Here is a 17,511-nt window from a genome sequence, read left to right on the forward strand (position 1 = left end):
AAAATTGTAATACCTAAGATAACTCCTTCAGCTACACTGTACAAATATATTAAGGCAACACTATTACCCACTCTAACTTAAAACTATTATTGTGTTGGTTAGTGTTATTCATTAAATGTTTAAAGAGACAGAATAAAAAAAAAAGAGGAACAATTTCAAAATGAAAGGAAACATTAGAATTTAATAACTTCTTTCTCCTTTCCTCACTTTCAAGCTGGCTATACCAGAAACCAAGTTTCTGAAAGCAGCATATGCTCACATAAGGGTAGTGATCCAGAAGCAGACAGCATGCTTGACACATCCCAAGTCAAAGAAAATATAGCCTCCACCCTAGAGACTTACAGTTTAAGTCAGAAGGACAACTTTAAGACATAAAACACCCAGATGACAACCATTTAATGATTTTTTTTGGAATTTATATTTTGCCTTTCCTGCTCAAGTTAAATGAAGAGCAAGAGAAAATGAATAGTGGGAGTGGAGGAATGGGGGTCAATAATGAACAAGTTTTAAATTAATCACAATCCTCAGGAACATGGGAAGGGAAGGAACTGGAATGGGAGCACTTCCCAAAACAGACCCAGCCATCCACAATAATAAGAGGAGGACCCAGGATGAAAAATATACCAAGATGGCAAGGGAAAAAGGCTAACAGTAAGAAGCCAGAACTCAAAGAAAGAGTATGAGAAAAATCAGCTGATTCTTGGTAGCTTTAATGAAGAAATGATCACACTAATCCAAAAATTACCTTAACTTTTATCTTTTTCAAAATGTTAAATATTTCTCTTGCTATTGCTCTTCCAGTGCATCATTATTAACAGTTTTTGAAACCCATACTCAACATTCCAGGGTAGGAATACTTGTTTGTCAATTTTCTCCTGTGAAAAATCAAAGAGCCCATATATAGATCAAGCTCATGATTCCAACCTGATTAAAATCACACTAACAAGACCAAATTAAAATGCAATCTCTCACATACCCACGCAAAGCTATGTTTCAAGCCTTCACATCATGAACTTCCCAAACCCAGTTTCCACTGTCTCCTGTCTATCTCTCAAACCCTACCCAAAAAGTCATTGACAGTTGCTTTGTCCTGATCACTCACATCTGCCTTTTAGCATCTATCTTCCAGCCTGCTTATATTAGATGTGAGTACATCAGTCTGAGGCTGTCAACATCTGCACTGGACAGGAGACAATTTTCACCTCCTTCAATCTGACTCTAGGCAGTTGCCAGGGAGAAAATTATGCCTCAAGAAACTGACAGCTTATGCTCAATATTCTTTTGTCAAGGATAAAACACATCACTATTTTCCTTAAAACTGCTTTGCCATGGTCTGCAATGTTAATTAAATATATGTGTGTACACACATATATAAAAAATATATAGACACACACACATATATACACATGTACACATATACATATCCACAAATACCTCTCCATATATGTGTATATTTTTCTCCCTATATATGACTCGAGCTGTATCAGTGAAAATGGTACCTATGTCCTCAATTTTACTATACAATTACTGAGATAAATAAAAGAAGGTCTCTTAAAAAAATGAAAATAAAATAAAAAATAAAATTAGATAGGTCTCTTAACTATTATCAATTGAAAATCCTCATTGCCTATCTCTTCTTTATGACAATGCCCGAAGAGACCATCAGTTTTATCTGACTGGGTAATTCTGCACTTTCAACATTTAAAAAAGGAGAGAAGATATCTGTGCAACAAGACCCTCGAAGAGTATGCTTACAAATAAACTACAGCTACTAAGATCACACAGGTGCTAACAAACTCAATAGTTTTTAACTCTACTGTTTTAGTAGACCAATAAATAGTGCTTTTTTGCTCTAAAACTAACAAGACATTTTCTACCGAAAAGATGGTTCTTTTAAAAATTGAGACTTAGCATTAAACAACACTGACTACTCTCAATAAGTTGAAGTCCTACTTCCACTCAAGGACAATGCACTTGCACTATAATCAAAGCTTACCTGAACTGGAACACCAAACCAAAAGCCAGAACTTGAAAAGAAAACCTCCAAAGAAAACTCAAGACAAATATTGCCTAAACATAAATAAACATGAAAAAGGGGAAACTACAAGCCAAACATTAAAGAATTTACCCTCTTTTCTCCTGCCAGCCATTTGAGAAGGGTTATCTGGTTTCACTATTAAATGTTTCCTCAAGGGGCACCTGCATGGCGCAGTCAGTTAAGCACCTGACTCCGTTTCTGCTCAGGTCATGATTTCACTGATCTCTAGGTCATCAGGATCTGCGGTCAGCTCCAAGTCTCCTTTAAGACTCTCTCTCCCTCTCCTAGTGCCCTTCCCCCATCCACAACTGCCCAATAAGACATCTCAATCATTGAGAATGTGGTAAAATTCAATTGATAAGAAAAATAACCAGGATTCAATCAATCAACCAAGTAGGATGAAGGTTTACAGATACCTACCACTGCCCTAGGGTGTCTCACAAGCACCATGAACAATGCTCAACATCAGTTCTCACCAAATAAAGCACATTTTTTAAAAAAGGAAGTAGCATTTTACATCTATAAGGATAGCAAACAATGTTAATAGACTCCCATTACTTGTCAAAAAGAATAATTTGCTTCTACTCAATACTACTTTACTATATTCCTTCAGAGAACTCTCCCCCATTCCTCATGTCCTCGGGTGAGCCACGCTGGCTAGAAACTGGTTCAGCTGGGATGCCTCGGTGGCTCAATTGGTTTAGCAGCTGCCATCAGCTCAGGTCATGATTCCAGGGTCCTGGGATCTAGCACTGCATCAGGCTCCCTGCTCAGCAGAGAGCCTGCTTTTCTCTCTCCCTCTGCCTGCCACTCCGCTTACTTGTGCTTTCTATCTCTCTGTCAAATAAATAAATAAAATCTTCCCATCCAAGTACTAACCAGGCCCGACCCTGCTTAGCTTCCGAGATCAGACGAGATCGGGCGCGTTCAAGGTGGTATGGCCGTAGACTAAATAAATAAAATCTTTAAAAAAAAAAAAAAAAAAAAGGAAAGAAAAAGAAAAAAAGAAAGAAACTGGTTCAGTGCTCAGCATGACCCAAGCAAAGCTAACCAGTCCCCTCCATGATGAAAATATAGAGGCAGAAGAAGAAAAGTCCTTTTTCTGCTAGGGTAACACCTCAACCTATAGGTGGACATCTTGTCCAACATGTACATATGCAAACAGAGGTACACTCGATGGAATATTATATAGTCATAAAAAAGGGACAAGATCATGCCATCTGCAACAACATGGATGGACCCAGAGGGTATTAAGCTAAGTGAAATAAGTCAGACTGAGAAAGACAAATACCTTATGATTTCACTCTTACGTAGAATCTAAAAAAAGAAAAAAAAAATAAAAAAGAATAAATAAAAAACAGAATCAGACCTATAGAGAACTGATGGATGCCAGAGGGGAAGGGATGGGGACAAGAGGCAAAATATGGGAGGGGGAGTGGGAGATACAGGCTACCAGTTATGAAATTTAAAAAGCCACAGGAATAAAAGGCACAGCATAAGGAATACAGTTAATAATTTTTTAATAGCAATGCATGGTGACAGGTGGTAGCTATACCTGTGATGAATACAGCATAATGTATAAACTTGTCCTATCACTATGTTGTGTATCTGAAACTAATGTAACATTGTGTGTCAACTACACTCAAGGAAGGAAGGAAGCAAAGAAGGAAGGGAGGGAAGGAGGAAGGGATGGATGGAAAGAAGAAGGAATGGAAGGAGGGAGGGAAAGTGAAATAAATGGAGTCAAGTGATGAAGAAAGCCTTATACCCTCTGAGTCACTCACAGCTAACTATCCCTGAACTGAAAATCTACTCCTGGAATTCCCAATTATGAAGGCCATAAACTCCCTTTTTACTTTAACAACTCTGAATTGAATGTATTTCTGTCACTTGTAATTAGTGAGGTTATATAAACATGAGCAAGCTAAGATATAACCCTACTGGAGAACAATTTCAGAATACATTTTAAAAGCCCTACAACCTGTGTTATGTCCCAGAGGAAACAGTAGTTACATGAGTATACACATATGTAAAACTTCAAAGAACTGTACACTGATTTGTATACTTGGTTGTATATAATTATACTTTGTTAAAAAAACAAAAAAACAAAACTATGTCCCTGTATTTCTACCCCTAGAGATGTCTATTAATGATAGAGTTTTTAAAAGGGGGGGAGGGGCTGTGTGACACTGTACATGTTCACATATTTCAGCATTATTTATATCAAAAACATAAAAACAACTTCTAAGTCCAACAGGGAAATTATGCAATAAAAAAGTTTTAAACATTATAAATTCCAAGGTTATACCAAATTTAAAAGTGCCTATAATTAGTGTAAAACTTTTTACAAGACAATAAATTGCTATCAAAGCTAGAATTAAAACTAGGGTAAAATGCATATACATTTAGGCAAGGACTTGAAAGGAAACACAAGGCTACATAAATATAAAATACTATTATAATCATTCAAAAAATGAAACAGTGTAAATCTAAAATAACAAGTAGAGGACTTATATGTAAACACTGATGAAAGAAATTTAAAAAAAAAAAAGATCTAAATAGAAGGAAACATTTTTGTCATGGATTGGATGATTCACATACTAAAAATACAAATTCTCCCTAAATTAATTACAAGTTTAGTATAATTCCATCAAAATTGCAGATTTTTTTGTATATACAGATAAGCTTATCTAAAATTTAGCTAAATTATCTAAAATTTATATGTTAAAATGAAAGAGACAAAATAACAATCAGAAAAATATTAAGTGGGAAGAATCATTTTATCCAAGTCTGACACTCCCGCAGCTACAGCAGTAAAAGACCATGCAAGTACTGGCAAAGGAAAGACACAGTGATCAATGGAACAAAATAACCCAGAAATAAAGAAACCCAGCTTGTGTGCTCCCACTAATTTTTAATAAGGGTGCAAAAGTAATTCAATGGAGGAAACAGAGTCTTTCCAACAAATGGTACTGGGGCAACTAGGTGTCCATGGGGTTCAAAGTTCACATGTTACATAGAAATTAATTCGAAATGAGTCATAGATTAAATATCAAACATAAAACTAAAACACTTTTAAAAGAAAACAGGAGAAAATCCTGATAAGCTAAACCCTGGAGAAGAATTCTTAGATAGCAAAAGCAAAATTCATGAAGGGGGTCAATAAATTGGACTTCCTCAAATTAAAGACTTTTACTATGTAAAACACCTGTTAACATGATGAAAAAGCATGCTATATCCACACAACAGAATATTCACAGAATACTATCTAACAACAAAATACTATCTAAAAACAAAAACAACAACAAAAAGTCACAAACTAAACTATAATGGCTCTCAAGGGCATCACGCTGACAAAAAAAAGACAATCTCAAAAGGTCAAATACTGATTCCATTTATACAATTTTCTTGAAGTTATAGAATTAGACATGGAGACAGAGGAGTTGCCAAGGGTGTTGGGGACTATAAGCTAAATGGGTGCGACGATATGGGGATAAGCATGAGGGAGACCTTTAATACAGTGATGGTGATAGAATAGTTCTTATCGTGACTGCAGTGGTAGCTGCACGGATGTACACAAGTGATAAAACCAGAGAGTTATACACAGATAATGTGTCAATGCCAGTTTCCTGGTGTTGATACTGTACCATACTTCCTTAAGATAAAACCAATGGGAGGTGCCTAGGTGGCTCAGTCGGTTGAGCAACTGTCTTAGGCTCAGGTCATGATCCCAAGGGCCTGTGATGGAGCCCCACATTGTACTCAGGTAGCCTGCTTCTCCCTTTCCCTCTGCCATTCCCCTCCCTCTCTGGTTCTCCCTCTCCCTCTCTCTGTCAAATAAATAAACAAAAAATCTTTAAAAATATATGACCATTGTGGGAAACTCAATAATGGATACACTGAACCACTCTGTGCTATCTTTTAAAATTCCTGTGATTTGGGGCACCTGGGTGGCTCAGTGGGTTAAAGCCTCTGCCTTCAGCTCAGGTCATGATCCCAGGGTCCTGGGATCGAGGCCCGCATCGGGCTCTCTGCTTGGCAGAGAGCCTGCTTCCCCCTCTCTCTGCCTGCTTCTCCCTACTTGTGATTCTGTCAAATAAATAAAATCTTTAAAAAATAAAATAAAATAAAATTCCTGTGATTCAAAATAAAGAAAAATAAAATTAAAAAAAAAAAAGGAAAATTCACGTGTTAAGTGACTTTTTATTAGTATAAACAAACACTAAAGCAAACAGTTTAAGAGAATTTTTCTGACTTGACTAAAAACTGGTACAGCAGAATCCTAGTGGATCTCAGCTGAGGAGATATACTAATACTAGGTAAGTCCCCTGGAGTTGTTAGGAGCACACACTGCCTGAAAACATACCCCAAATGACTCAACCTATAGGAAAATAAATTATTACAATTTTTCATACATTAGGCCCATCATTTTTATCTATAAAAAAGATGAGCCATCTGCTCAGGCTTGACCTGTGTTCAACAACTGGCCCATTCTCCCTTTCCCACTATTACAGCAATCCCTTCCTCAACAGCTCTATCTCACCCCTCACAACTGTGATAGTCTCCTGACTCTCAGTCCTGCCTCCAGGTTCTCTAACACATTTAACTCTTCCTGCACACAGCTGAGAGACTCATCTCCCCAAAACACCACTCTTCCTATTTCATGTCACCCAGATGGCAGAACTTCTTAAAACAGGAAGAAAGTTAACGAGACATATTTTAGTTTAAGAAGAAAAAGAGCTTTAAAAATAAACATAAAGGAATGCTGGGAAAAACCGCTTCCAGAGGTTAGCAAATCCTGTATCATTAGATAAATTCAAGTATAGGGGAACCTGAACCTCAAGATCTATTCCAACCCTGGAGTTCTGATTCCCTATCATTTCCCTGAGAATTCTCCCTCCATCACCGGCATTCCAAATTATCCTCTAAAATCCGGCTCCAATCTCTTTTCTTCTAATCTTTCCTCCCAGCACTCCTCTCCAAGCTAGGCCCTAACTATTCCCCCATGCACATCATGTATAGTCTATTTTTCTAACTAGATGATTTTCTTAACTGGATGATTTTTTTTTTTTTCCTCTCTCTCTTTTCACCTTTCATGATCCAGTGCACCTTCAGGAAATTTTTCCAATCCCATGCTTACTCTCCAATTTGTACTATTCATCTACTTTTCATGTCCAAGTGTCCTGATTATAAGCTCTGGGACAAACAAGGGAAAAAGCCTCCTATCTGCTAGCAGTCTCTCTTTGTCAGAGACCACACAGTCAACCAGCCCTTTCCCCACTGTGGTTTCTCTGATACAAGATTTTTCCCAGAAAACACACTAATGTCCAGTACACCAACCATCTACCTATCTGGCCCCTTTGCTGAGCACATTATCATTAGGAGCAGTGCAGGAATACACAAAGGTGTACCTCGGCTTCTTTGGGCCTTCTCCTTCAACCACCCAGAAATGTCCATGATGCAACATCAAGTCTCTGATCTTGGTCTTTGAGAGCCAACAGTGAAATATAACTAAAGGATTTTTAAAAACTCTGTTCTAGTAGAAACTATTCCTCATCTACTCTACTTCCAACCTACCATCACTGGTCCTCCTTTTTTAACAACTGCCCTTTTTCTAACAAGTTTCATTTACACCTTTCCATCTCTGTCCCTTGGATGTCTCCTACCCAGCTAAGAGCCCGCTTTTTCTCATGAGAGTGCTATTCAAAGATTCATAAAATACACTGATACTCTTTTTTAGGTAATGTGAAAATACATATATATACACATATATATAAACACATATATATAATGTATGTATAAGGAGTGACTGCTAATACAAGATTTCTTTTTGCAGAGATGAAAATGTTCTGGAATGATAATGGTGATAGCTGTACCACTCCATGAATATACTAAAACCACTGACACATATACTTTAAAGGGGTGAATTTTGTTATATGAATCATATCTCAATTTTTTTTTTTAAGGTAAGACTCTCCAACCCCACCCCTGTATTTACATTTGGCACTGGGAAGGAAAACTTGTAATTTTTCAGATAAGACCCTTTTCTCACATACTTCTTGGAGAACACACTTAATTATCCTCTTTACACAATTAAGTGCCTATCACAAATCGGGCACCAACACAGGAGCTGGAGAGATGGTCACCAGACCAACACAGAGCCTGTTCTACTGAAGCATGGAGAGGGGAAGACAACAAATTATCCAATTCTAGGAAGAAAAAGTATAAGAATAACCTAATCAGGGTAGGAGGGTTGGGGTGGAAAGGATCCCCCAAAAAAGAGCACATCTAAGAGGCATACACATGCCTCAGCCCACATAAGGTAGTTACTCCTCAACAACTAGTTAGAGGTGACTTGCAGTAAAACAAAACTCCTAGGTCACAAGAATTTGGATGGCATGCAATTAGTAACTGACTCCCATCTACCACAGGAGGCTCACATGTCCACTGCACTGGCCTTGAAGTAAAGTGGCCCTGTATAAGCATATTAATGTTTTACCTACTGACAGTGTTAGTATGGTAATGTTTTAATGTACTCACAAATATCTGTGCTTATTATTCATATATCAGGGCAAATACAAAAAGAAAATTAAGTTACGCTGAAAAACTGTATACATTTAAGTCTGTTTATTGATGACTGCACAGAAGGCACAGCACTTGTACAAAATGAAAAATATAAAATAAAAAGCTTAACTTTCAGCTCAAAGTATTATAAATAAATACACAAACTGTTTATTGAAAACAGTAAGCTCGTATCTTTAACTACCTGAAAACCCTCATATGAGGTCAGCTAACCAGAGCCTATGGGTCAAATCTGGCCCACCATCTGTTTTATAAATAAGTTCTACTGGAACACAGCCACACCCATTTGTTTATATGTTACCTATAGCCGCTTTCCCAACACAACTGTAGAACTGAATAATGTTAACAGAGACCTTATAACCAGTAAAGTCTAAAATATTTACTATTTGAATCACTTCTCGGCCTTTTAGCTAAGATCAAGTGTAAAATATTTACTACTTGACCCTTTACAAGAAAAAAAAAAAAAACTGCAAACATGTACTAAATAGAAGTACTTCAAGTTGATTCAGAACAAAGAAGTATTATACATCCTTTACCAATGAAGCATCCCAGTGGATAAACAACAAACTCAAAACGCAAAGAATTCTAACTCTAATTTATTAGTCAATCCGCCGTGGAGCTTTAGGTAAATCGTAATTAGTCTGTGTTTTATATACCAGTAAAATTCAGAGCACCTGATTCGGAGTTTCATTTAAGTGCTCAGGACCACTGAAGCCAGGGCTGGGAAAGGTGTCTGTATTAATTATCTTTTGCTGTCTAACAAATTCCCCCAAAAGGTGGTAGCTTAAAATAAGTATTTAGTATCTCCTGAGTCTTCAGGACTTTGGAGTTGGTTAGGACTGCAATCTTTTAAAACCCCTCGGGAGCTGGAGGATCTGCTTCTAAGGTGGCTTACTCAGAAGCTTGGCAAACTGGTACTGACAGCTTCCCCCAAAGTGAATAATCCATGAGAAAGAGCAAGGCAGATACTATACTCCCTTTATGACTTTGCTTCCCTTTGAAAGTAGGTAACATCATTTCTACCATATTTTATTCTTTACAGAAGTGAGAGTCTTTAAGTCCAACATACATTCAAGAGGATCAAAGTCAGGCTCCACTTTAAGGGAGGGGTGTCAAAGAATCTGCAAACATATTAATGCCACTACAGGGTTTCAAATGATGAGTAAACAGCTTCAACAACATAACCAACAAGGTCTGGCTGATTAAAGAATATGCACTTAACCATTTTCATAACATGTACTTTGTTCTATTTATGAGTGGAGAGAGGTTTCATCACTGCTTAAGATTCTCCAAAAAAAAAAAAAAAAAAAAAAAAAAGTAAGGCACTTCAGCTTTTCATATCTGATGCAGTAATGATGATGGGAGGCAGTTATATTTTTGTTTTAGCTTTTTTTTCCCAAGGAGAAAAGGCAAGGAGAGAAGGCAAATTATGGTGAATAGATCATGATCATAAATAATTGCAAAGTTGGACTAGGACAGACAAGTACTTATGATTCAGAGCCACATAAAAGATTTTCTCGGATATAAATAAAAAAAAGAAAACAGAAATTCAGATATGCATTCAAAACCGTGGGGATGGTTGGGGTGAGGGAGGTGCGTGTATTATACCATGATTGCTACAAATCTGCATCACAGAAACTTCTGAAACAAGGAACATTATACAGAGTTAAACTAAAAGTTACCTATAAAAATTAAACATATTTTCAAAATAAATGTCTTAGTTACTAGACTTAAGGAACATTTGGTGAAATTCATCACATTCTATTATTTTGAGGCAAAAGGCCTGGGAGCAGACTTCCTCAGAGGAAAATGAAGTGAGAGCCATTCTGATTTCCTTAACAAGAAGCTCAAAAATTGGGGCACCTGGGTGGCTCAGGGGGTTAAAGCCTCTGCCTTCAGCTCAGGTCATGATCCCAGGTTCCTGGCATCGAGCCCCGCATCGATCTCTGCTGAGCAGAGAGCCTGCTTCAGAGATCACAATTAGGGAGACAGGCAGGCAGAGAGAGAGGAAGGGAAGCAGGCTTGCTCTCTCTCTCTCTCTCTCCTCTCTCTCTGCCTGCCTGTCTCCCTAATTGTGATCGCCCTCTCTCTGTCAAATATATCAATAAAATTAAAAAAAAAAAAAAAAAAAAGCTCAAAAATTGTCCTGAACTAGACAATTTAACTGCTTTATAAGTTCATTCAAAGCCCACTCTGATGGGCTAAATAATGTCCCCCCCAAAACTCATACCCCCCCAGAACATACAAATGTGGCCTTATTTGTAAATAGGGTCTTTGCAGACATAATCAAGTAAAGATGAGGTCATACTAGATTTGGGAGAACCCTAATTCAAAGCTTGATATCCTTATAAGAGGAAACTTTGTACAAAGAGAAACAGGGAGAATGCCATGTGACAAGACAATGAAGGAAGAGACTGGAGTAACAAGTCGACAAACCAAGGAATGCCAATGATTGCTGGCAAACACAAAAAGCTAGGAGAGAACATTCAACAGATTCTTCCACTGAGTCCCCAAGAAAGAATTATCCCTGTTAACACCCTGATTTCGTTATCTGGCCTCTGGAGTTGTGAGAGAGTAAATTTCTGTTGTTCTAAGCCACCAAGTTTATAGTAATTTACATTACAGCCCTAGATAACAATTACATACACCCATATTACAGTTAGTAATATGGAATTTAAATGCCATCATTTATAATACTAGAAACATTTATCTTTAGCCTGAAAATTTAGAAAAATATTTACCAATCAAGGTTCTTAGTTCACAAATTCAGAACAATTAGAGACAGCACTGTCCCATTTAATGCACTGTCCCTTTCTTGGGTACTGTCACAGGGATGAATGAGACATAAGACTCCACCGGACTGGGTGCCTGGGTGGCTCAGTGGGTTAAGCCGCTGCCTTCAGCTCAGGTCATGATCTCAGGGTCCTGGGATCAAGTCCCACATTGGGCTCTCTGCTCAGCAGGGAGTCTACTTCCCCACTCTCTCTCTGCCTGCCTCTCTGCTTGTGATCTCTGTCTCTGTCAAATAAATAAATAAAATCTTAAAAAAAAAAAAAAAAGACTCCAATAGACTACACACACTACTATCAGCCATCAGAGATCCAGTGAGATTCTCCCAAAAGTCAGTAAAGCAACTGTACAGAACAGGAGCTCAGTTCACCTTAGTTGATACTCAACAGCTTCACAAAAAGCTGTCTTTATTTAAGTCCTCTTGCTGAACCAGAAGTTTAACACAAAACTATAAGTTTTAAGAATTTAATGTTCCATATGTAAAGTCTTATCACACTTGTAGCATCAAAAAAACAAGTTTTTCTAATCAGCACTATACCAAGCTGTGGGTTACAATTCCACCCTTTATTAATTCTGAGTTTCCCAAAAACAGGATTCCTTTAAGCCCAGATTTATTTTTATTTCAAACTCAAACCACTTCAAGTACGCATGGCTAATTTACCATACCAGCCTGACAGAATGGCTAGACATTTTTCCATTTTATCACCCCTGTATCTTCAGCATGAACTACAAAGAGGTATTACAAAGGATGAAAGGTAAACTTCTGCCCCATTTATTTCCTATTCAACTGTTGTTGGAACATTTCTAAGACTCACCTCCTTTTTTTTTTTTTTTTTTAAAGATTTTATTTATTCATTTGACAGAGAGAGAGATAGCAAGAGAGGGAACACAGGGGGGTGGGGAGAGGGAGAAGCAGGCTTCCCGATGCAGGGCTCAATCGCAGGACCCTGAGATAGTGATCTGAGCAGAAGGCAGACGCTTAATGACTGAGCCAACCAGGAGCCCCTAAGACTCAACTCTTATTTAGGGTATCCAAGAAAAGTGCATTCAGATTCTCCAAATAAAGTGTTTCTATATTTCTTAGTGCCTCTCCTGATTAAAAGTGAAGCCTGATTAAAACTTAATCCATCTCTAACAAATGAGTATTTTAATTACTGAGCAACTGGCAAGCATGAGAATATTGGCCATAAAAAGTTACCTGCAAGGATTAATCTTCTAGAAAAGCCTGCCTCTCTCTATATAAGAAGCAGCATTGACCTACCTTGTTTTCGAACATCTTCTACTGCAGCCACAAGCTCTTCTTTGAGAAACTGACTCTCCTTTGCAATTTTATCCCCCTTCTCCAAAAAATTCTCAGTTGCTTGTTCAACAGAAGCAGCCAAAACATGGGCCTTCTTGGAACGGCCTCTCTTCTTATTTGAGGGCCCCTTACTATTGGTGTTTACCAGAGTTGTGACCTAAAAGTTTCATTTTTACAAATTAAACTGCAGTCAATTAAAATGAAAACAACAGAAAGATCACCATCTTTAAAGACAGGAATAGTAAATTATTCATAATTAAATGAAATAGCACATTTATAAATTCCACAAGCATTAACAAATAACACACACTCTCCATTTTTAAGAAATATAGCAACAATACTCAATTTAGGTCCCAAAATAATTTTGCTATCTCAATGTGCAAAACAAAAAATATTTTAATTTTTTCAAACATGTGTTAACTAGATTTTAGTTCCGTTTTACAAATCAAAAACTGGTTAGAATGTTACACATCTGTACATGTCATGAACAAGTCCCAGAAAGAGACTGACAATGAACTTGTTAGCTTTATGTGGAGGTCAAGTTTTCCACTGTTTTCAACCAGTGTAAAGTATTTTAAAGTAACTGTTTCTGATTTTGTTTCACAGTTTATTCAAACAAATCTCAGCAATGAATTAGTAAAGTCCTTAACAAAAAAAGGAAAGGCTGCCCAAAGGAGCCTATTGTGATGGTGCTTTAAGTCCCAGAACATCAACCACCATTTACATATATATACATATATATATATAAATAAAATACCAGGTGATCTGTAGGTTGACAGTGACTACAGATTTTTTTATTAGCATAGCTTGCCACACAAAACACCTGCTTAGAACTATACTGGATGGGCTTCAAGAAAGTAAATGTTCATGAGTCTTACTTATTACACACTTCTACATTATATTAAAATATATAAATATATTTGTATGCATGTACACATTTGCATATATGTATTTGTGATACTCGTTGTTAACAATTAATGAGATGGCATCACACTGTGGTATCTGCAACAGAACACAGCAAACCTATATCCTCAAATTGCCTGCTAATTGATCCTGGACAAGGAAGTCTGTTAAGCATGGTAAAGAGACAAGAGTCAAAGCTTCATAGCCCATCTTTCTTGTCTATAACCTGTACCTTCCAAGAAAAAGTGATGCCAAGAAACCATCTACAAAATACAAATACTTGGTAAGCTGCATTACATACCACTTATCCCCTATTATTGCCAATAAGACTCGAGAAAATGGCAGTAACTATGTTCCCATAGGGTTAAATGAATGCATGTATCATTATTTAAATAATTAGTGGTGCCACATCCTCTAAATACTATCAACCTAAACTCAACTACTCAAATTAAAGCTTTGAGCTAAACTTGCTCTGTTTGTTTACCATGCCTACTACTATGGAACCATATGACAGCTACATATTTGCAGATTCTTACCTGTGTAACAAGAGGCTCCAACAGTCTTTCAACTGCCAGAGTCCTGATCTCTAGACTTTTGGGGTCCCACTTAAAGTTTATGTTGCCTGTGTGGACAGAAGTCATTTCTGAAAAAGAAACAAAAGGTCAATGTGAGGCAAACATCAAACACAAACAAGAAATAAATAATAAATCTTCTACTTCTAAAAAAGAACTTTTTATATCAGCAAAACTTAATTCCAGATGGGAAAAAAATTCTCAAGGGCCTGCACAAGAGGGCCTGGTAACTCTTAACCTCTTACACTTTCAAATGTCAAGCTTGTGAACAGTAGAGGTACTACAAGAGGAACTCTGAAACACACAGAGCTCTTTCCCTTTGGCTTCTCTGGCACCAAGACATTTCTACTTTGATTTTCCATACCAATTTAGAAGCAGGATGAAAAGCTAACGTGAATGAAGGCCTGATTCTGATTTTCCTTACTCCGTAATATTTATAGTACAGTATTACCTAAAAGGCATTAACTCCTTTTTTGATGACTTCTTAGAGAATATATTCTTACTCTATTAAAACATAATGCTTAAGTCTGCTGCCCTCTGCATCTACAACTATTATCACTCACAGCCAGAAAAATTTCAAGTCACGCTTAGTCAAGTATCAATGTATCATTGTCAAGGTAAACTTCCATTAGACAGAGGCTTTAAGACTAGGGGAAAAGACTTCAACAAAAACACCAAACAGCATTTGCTTCTAAAAGTAGTGCCTAAAAGATTAAAGGGGAAAAAAAAAGACAGGAGGTACATAACTGAAGTAAACACTAACTATAAACTTTCTAGACAACCAACTTGGTATTTAAAATCTTAAAAGAATATGTTCTTATGACCCAGAGATTCTACTTCTGGAAATTTATTCTAAAGGAATAATCAAGGTGCATATAAAAACTTGGATACAACGATGTTCACAACAGCAAAAACAAAAACAAAAACATATATCACAAATAAATCACATAACCAACCACATAATACTGTGTCACACTTAAAAAACAATGTTTACAAAATTTAGGAAAATAAAAAAAAAAAAACAAACAAACAAACAAGTGTTCTTGGAGCATCTGGGTAGCTCAGTGATTTAAGCCTCTGCCTTCATGGTCATGGTCTCAGGGTCCTGGGATGAAGCCCCGTGTCAGGCCGCTCTCGCTCAGCAGGGAGCCTGCTTCCCTCTCCCTCTCTCTGCCTGCCTCTCTGCCTACTTGTGATTTCTGTCTGTCAAATAAATAAATAAAATCTTAAAAAACAAAACAAAACAGTACTCTCACTGTCCAGGTCTTTATTTCTATTAAATGCCAATTCCCATTAAAGAGAATCAGGGCTCCTCCAAAGGTGGGGGGGGGGTTCCTTTCAGGTCTGAGATACCCTATCCTGCAGAAAGCAAAGAAGGGTACAAAGACTAATCTAACAAAACAGAGAGGAACCAAAGGCTCCACTGGCCAATTTAAAAATTCAGGCGCCTGGGTGGTTCAGTTGGTTGGGCGACTGCCTTTAGCTCAGGTCATGATCCCAGGGTCCTGGGATCGAGTCCCGCATTGGGCTCCCTGCTCAGTGGCAAGCCTGCTTCTCCCTCTCCCCTCTGCCTGCCTCTCTGCCTACTTGCGCTCTCTGTCAAATAAATAAATAAAAATTTAAAAAAAAAGAAAACCTGAGTATCAAAAAACATGACTATAACTGCCTGACAGGTAAGTACACAGAAAGATACCCTATGACCATAGAGATTCTCAAAATAAAAAGGGAATTCGTTTACCATGGATATATTAACAGAATTAGAAAATGACCATTTTGCAAACTCCAGTGTAGTAACTGATTCAGCAACGATATCAATGGATGTTAATACCATTAAGTGAAAGGCTACTGGGGAACAAGATATTTCTAAGGTGCCCAAGTATCACTTCACGAGTTACTTACTAATTACACAGGCCAAGACATACCTTTACAAATTTGCAATCTAATGGCCACCCACTTAAACAGATAAATTTAACATCACCAATGACACACCTGATATTATATGCCTCCCAATATTAAGAGTATTAAGTACTCTTGATTAATTAAAAAAAAAAAAACTTTAAAAGGTTTGCAAGAGGGACACCTGGGTGGCTCAGTCAGTTAAGCGTCTGCCTTCAGCTCAGGTCATGATCCTGGGGTCCTGGGATTGAGCCCAGCAGCGGGCCCCCTGCTCAACATGAGTCTGCTTCTCTTCCTCTCCCTCTGCTCCAACACCCCCCCATCTCGTGTGTGTGCACGCACACACTTGCACTTGCGCACACTCTCTCTAAATAAACCTTTAAAAAAAAAAAGAATAAAAGGTTTTCAAGAGCCTCGGTGTTACTATAAAATGAGTAGTCGTGCAACAGCAAAAATAAATGTTTAACTAGAGTAAATGGAGTCTACTGAAGCCTCTATGTAGGGATTCAAAACCTTTTTCAATGCCATAGAGCTTTTTGGCAGTCTAGTAAAGCCTAAACACCAATGTCTGTCCAACAGAAATACAGTGTAAGCCACCTATGAAATTTTTTTAATAACATTAAAAAGAAATGGATGACTGTACACAATATATCCAAAAAGTATTTTGCCATGTAAACATTTCTTAAATTATTAGAGGTATTTCACATAAGTATTAAGTGTCCAAATCTGGGATTTGCTTTATACTCAGGGCACATTTAAAGTCAAAGATGTCACATTTCACCTGTTCAAGAGCCACTTGTAGCTAGTAGCTTCTGTACTGAACAGGCAGCTATAAGACCCTTTCCAATATTGTTTTTCAAATGCATACAACACAATTCAAAAGATTACAAAGGAAACACATATACTGATATTTAGTTGTCAAGATACTTTACAAATAGATGACACAGTAACATATGTGCTTCTTTATTAATATTAAATAAGACTTAGCAAGAAGTCTGACAACTACTTCAAAGTAACAATGAACATGCACATTTTTCAAGGTAACGTTGTAATTATTGCAGATATGAAAAACACTGAGATTCCTACTGGTGACAAAGGTACAGGTTCAACTGAAAACTGTAGTTTGTTATCTACAATAATAGAAATGCTAAATTCCTGTTAATAGTGAAAACAAAGACAAAATTTTTCTAATCCAAATTCACCACAGTTTTAAAAACTTGGCCTAGGGATGCCTGAGTGGCTCAGTTGGTTAATTAAGCACCTGCCTTCAGCTCAGGTCATGATCCCACCTGGGATCGTCTGGCTCCCTGCTCTGCTCCCTGCTCTGCTTCCTGCTCTGTGGGAGCCTCCTTCTCCTTCTCCCTGCCACTCCCCCTGCTTGTACTCTCTCTCTCTGTGTCAAATAAATAAAATGTTTAAAAAATTTTTTT

At 37.4% G+C, this 17,511-nt stretch overlaps 1 protein-coding gene across 1 annotated transcript in view; it reads right to left on the bottom strand.

Moving 5' to 3' along the window:
• The window catches only part of LOC116863077 (catenin alpha-1-like), a 56,012-nt gene that overhangs the window by 14,808 nt on the left and 23,693 nt on the right, over positions 1-17,511 (bottom strand). The window contains exons 2-3 of the mRNA XM_032850573.1: positions 14,150-14,256; positions 12,672-12,867 (exon numbers count right to left, since the gene is read on the bottom strand). Coding sequence (XP_032706464.1) covers positions 12,672-12,867; positions 14,150-14,254 — 301 coding nt within the window. The 5' untranslated portion in view covers positions 14,255-14,256. The remainder of the gene's footprint in view (positions 1-12,671; positions 12,868-14,149; positions 14,257-17,511) is intronic.

Source organism: Lontra canadensis, unplaced genomic scaffold (genome assembly GCF_010015895.1).
Source record: "Lontra canadensis isolate GAN:19392208 unplaced genomic scaffold, GSC_riverotter_1.0 scaffold507, whole genome shotgun sequence".
In the NCBI taxonomy this organism is placed as follows: domain Eukaryota; kingdom Metazoa; phylum Chordata; class Mammalia; order Carnivora; family Mustelidae; genus Lontra; species Lontra canadensis.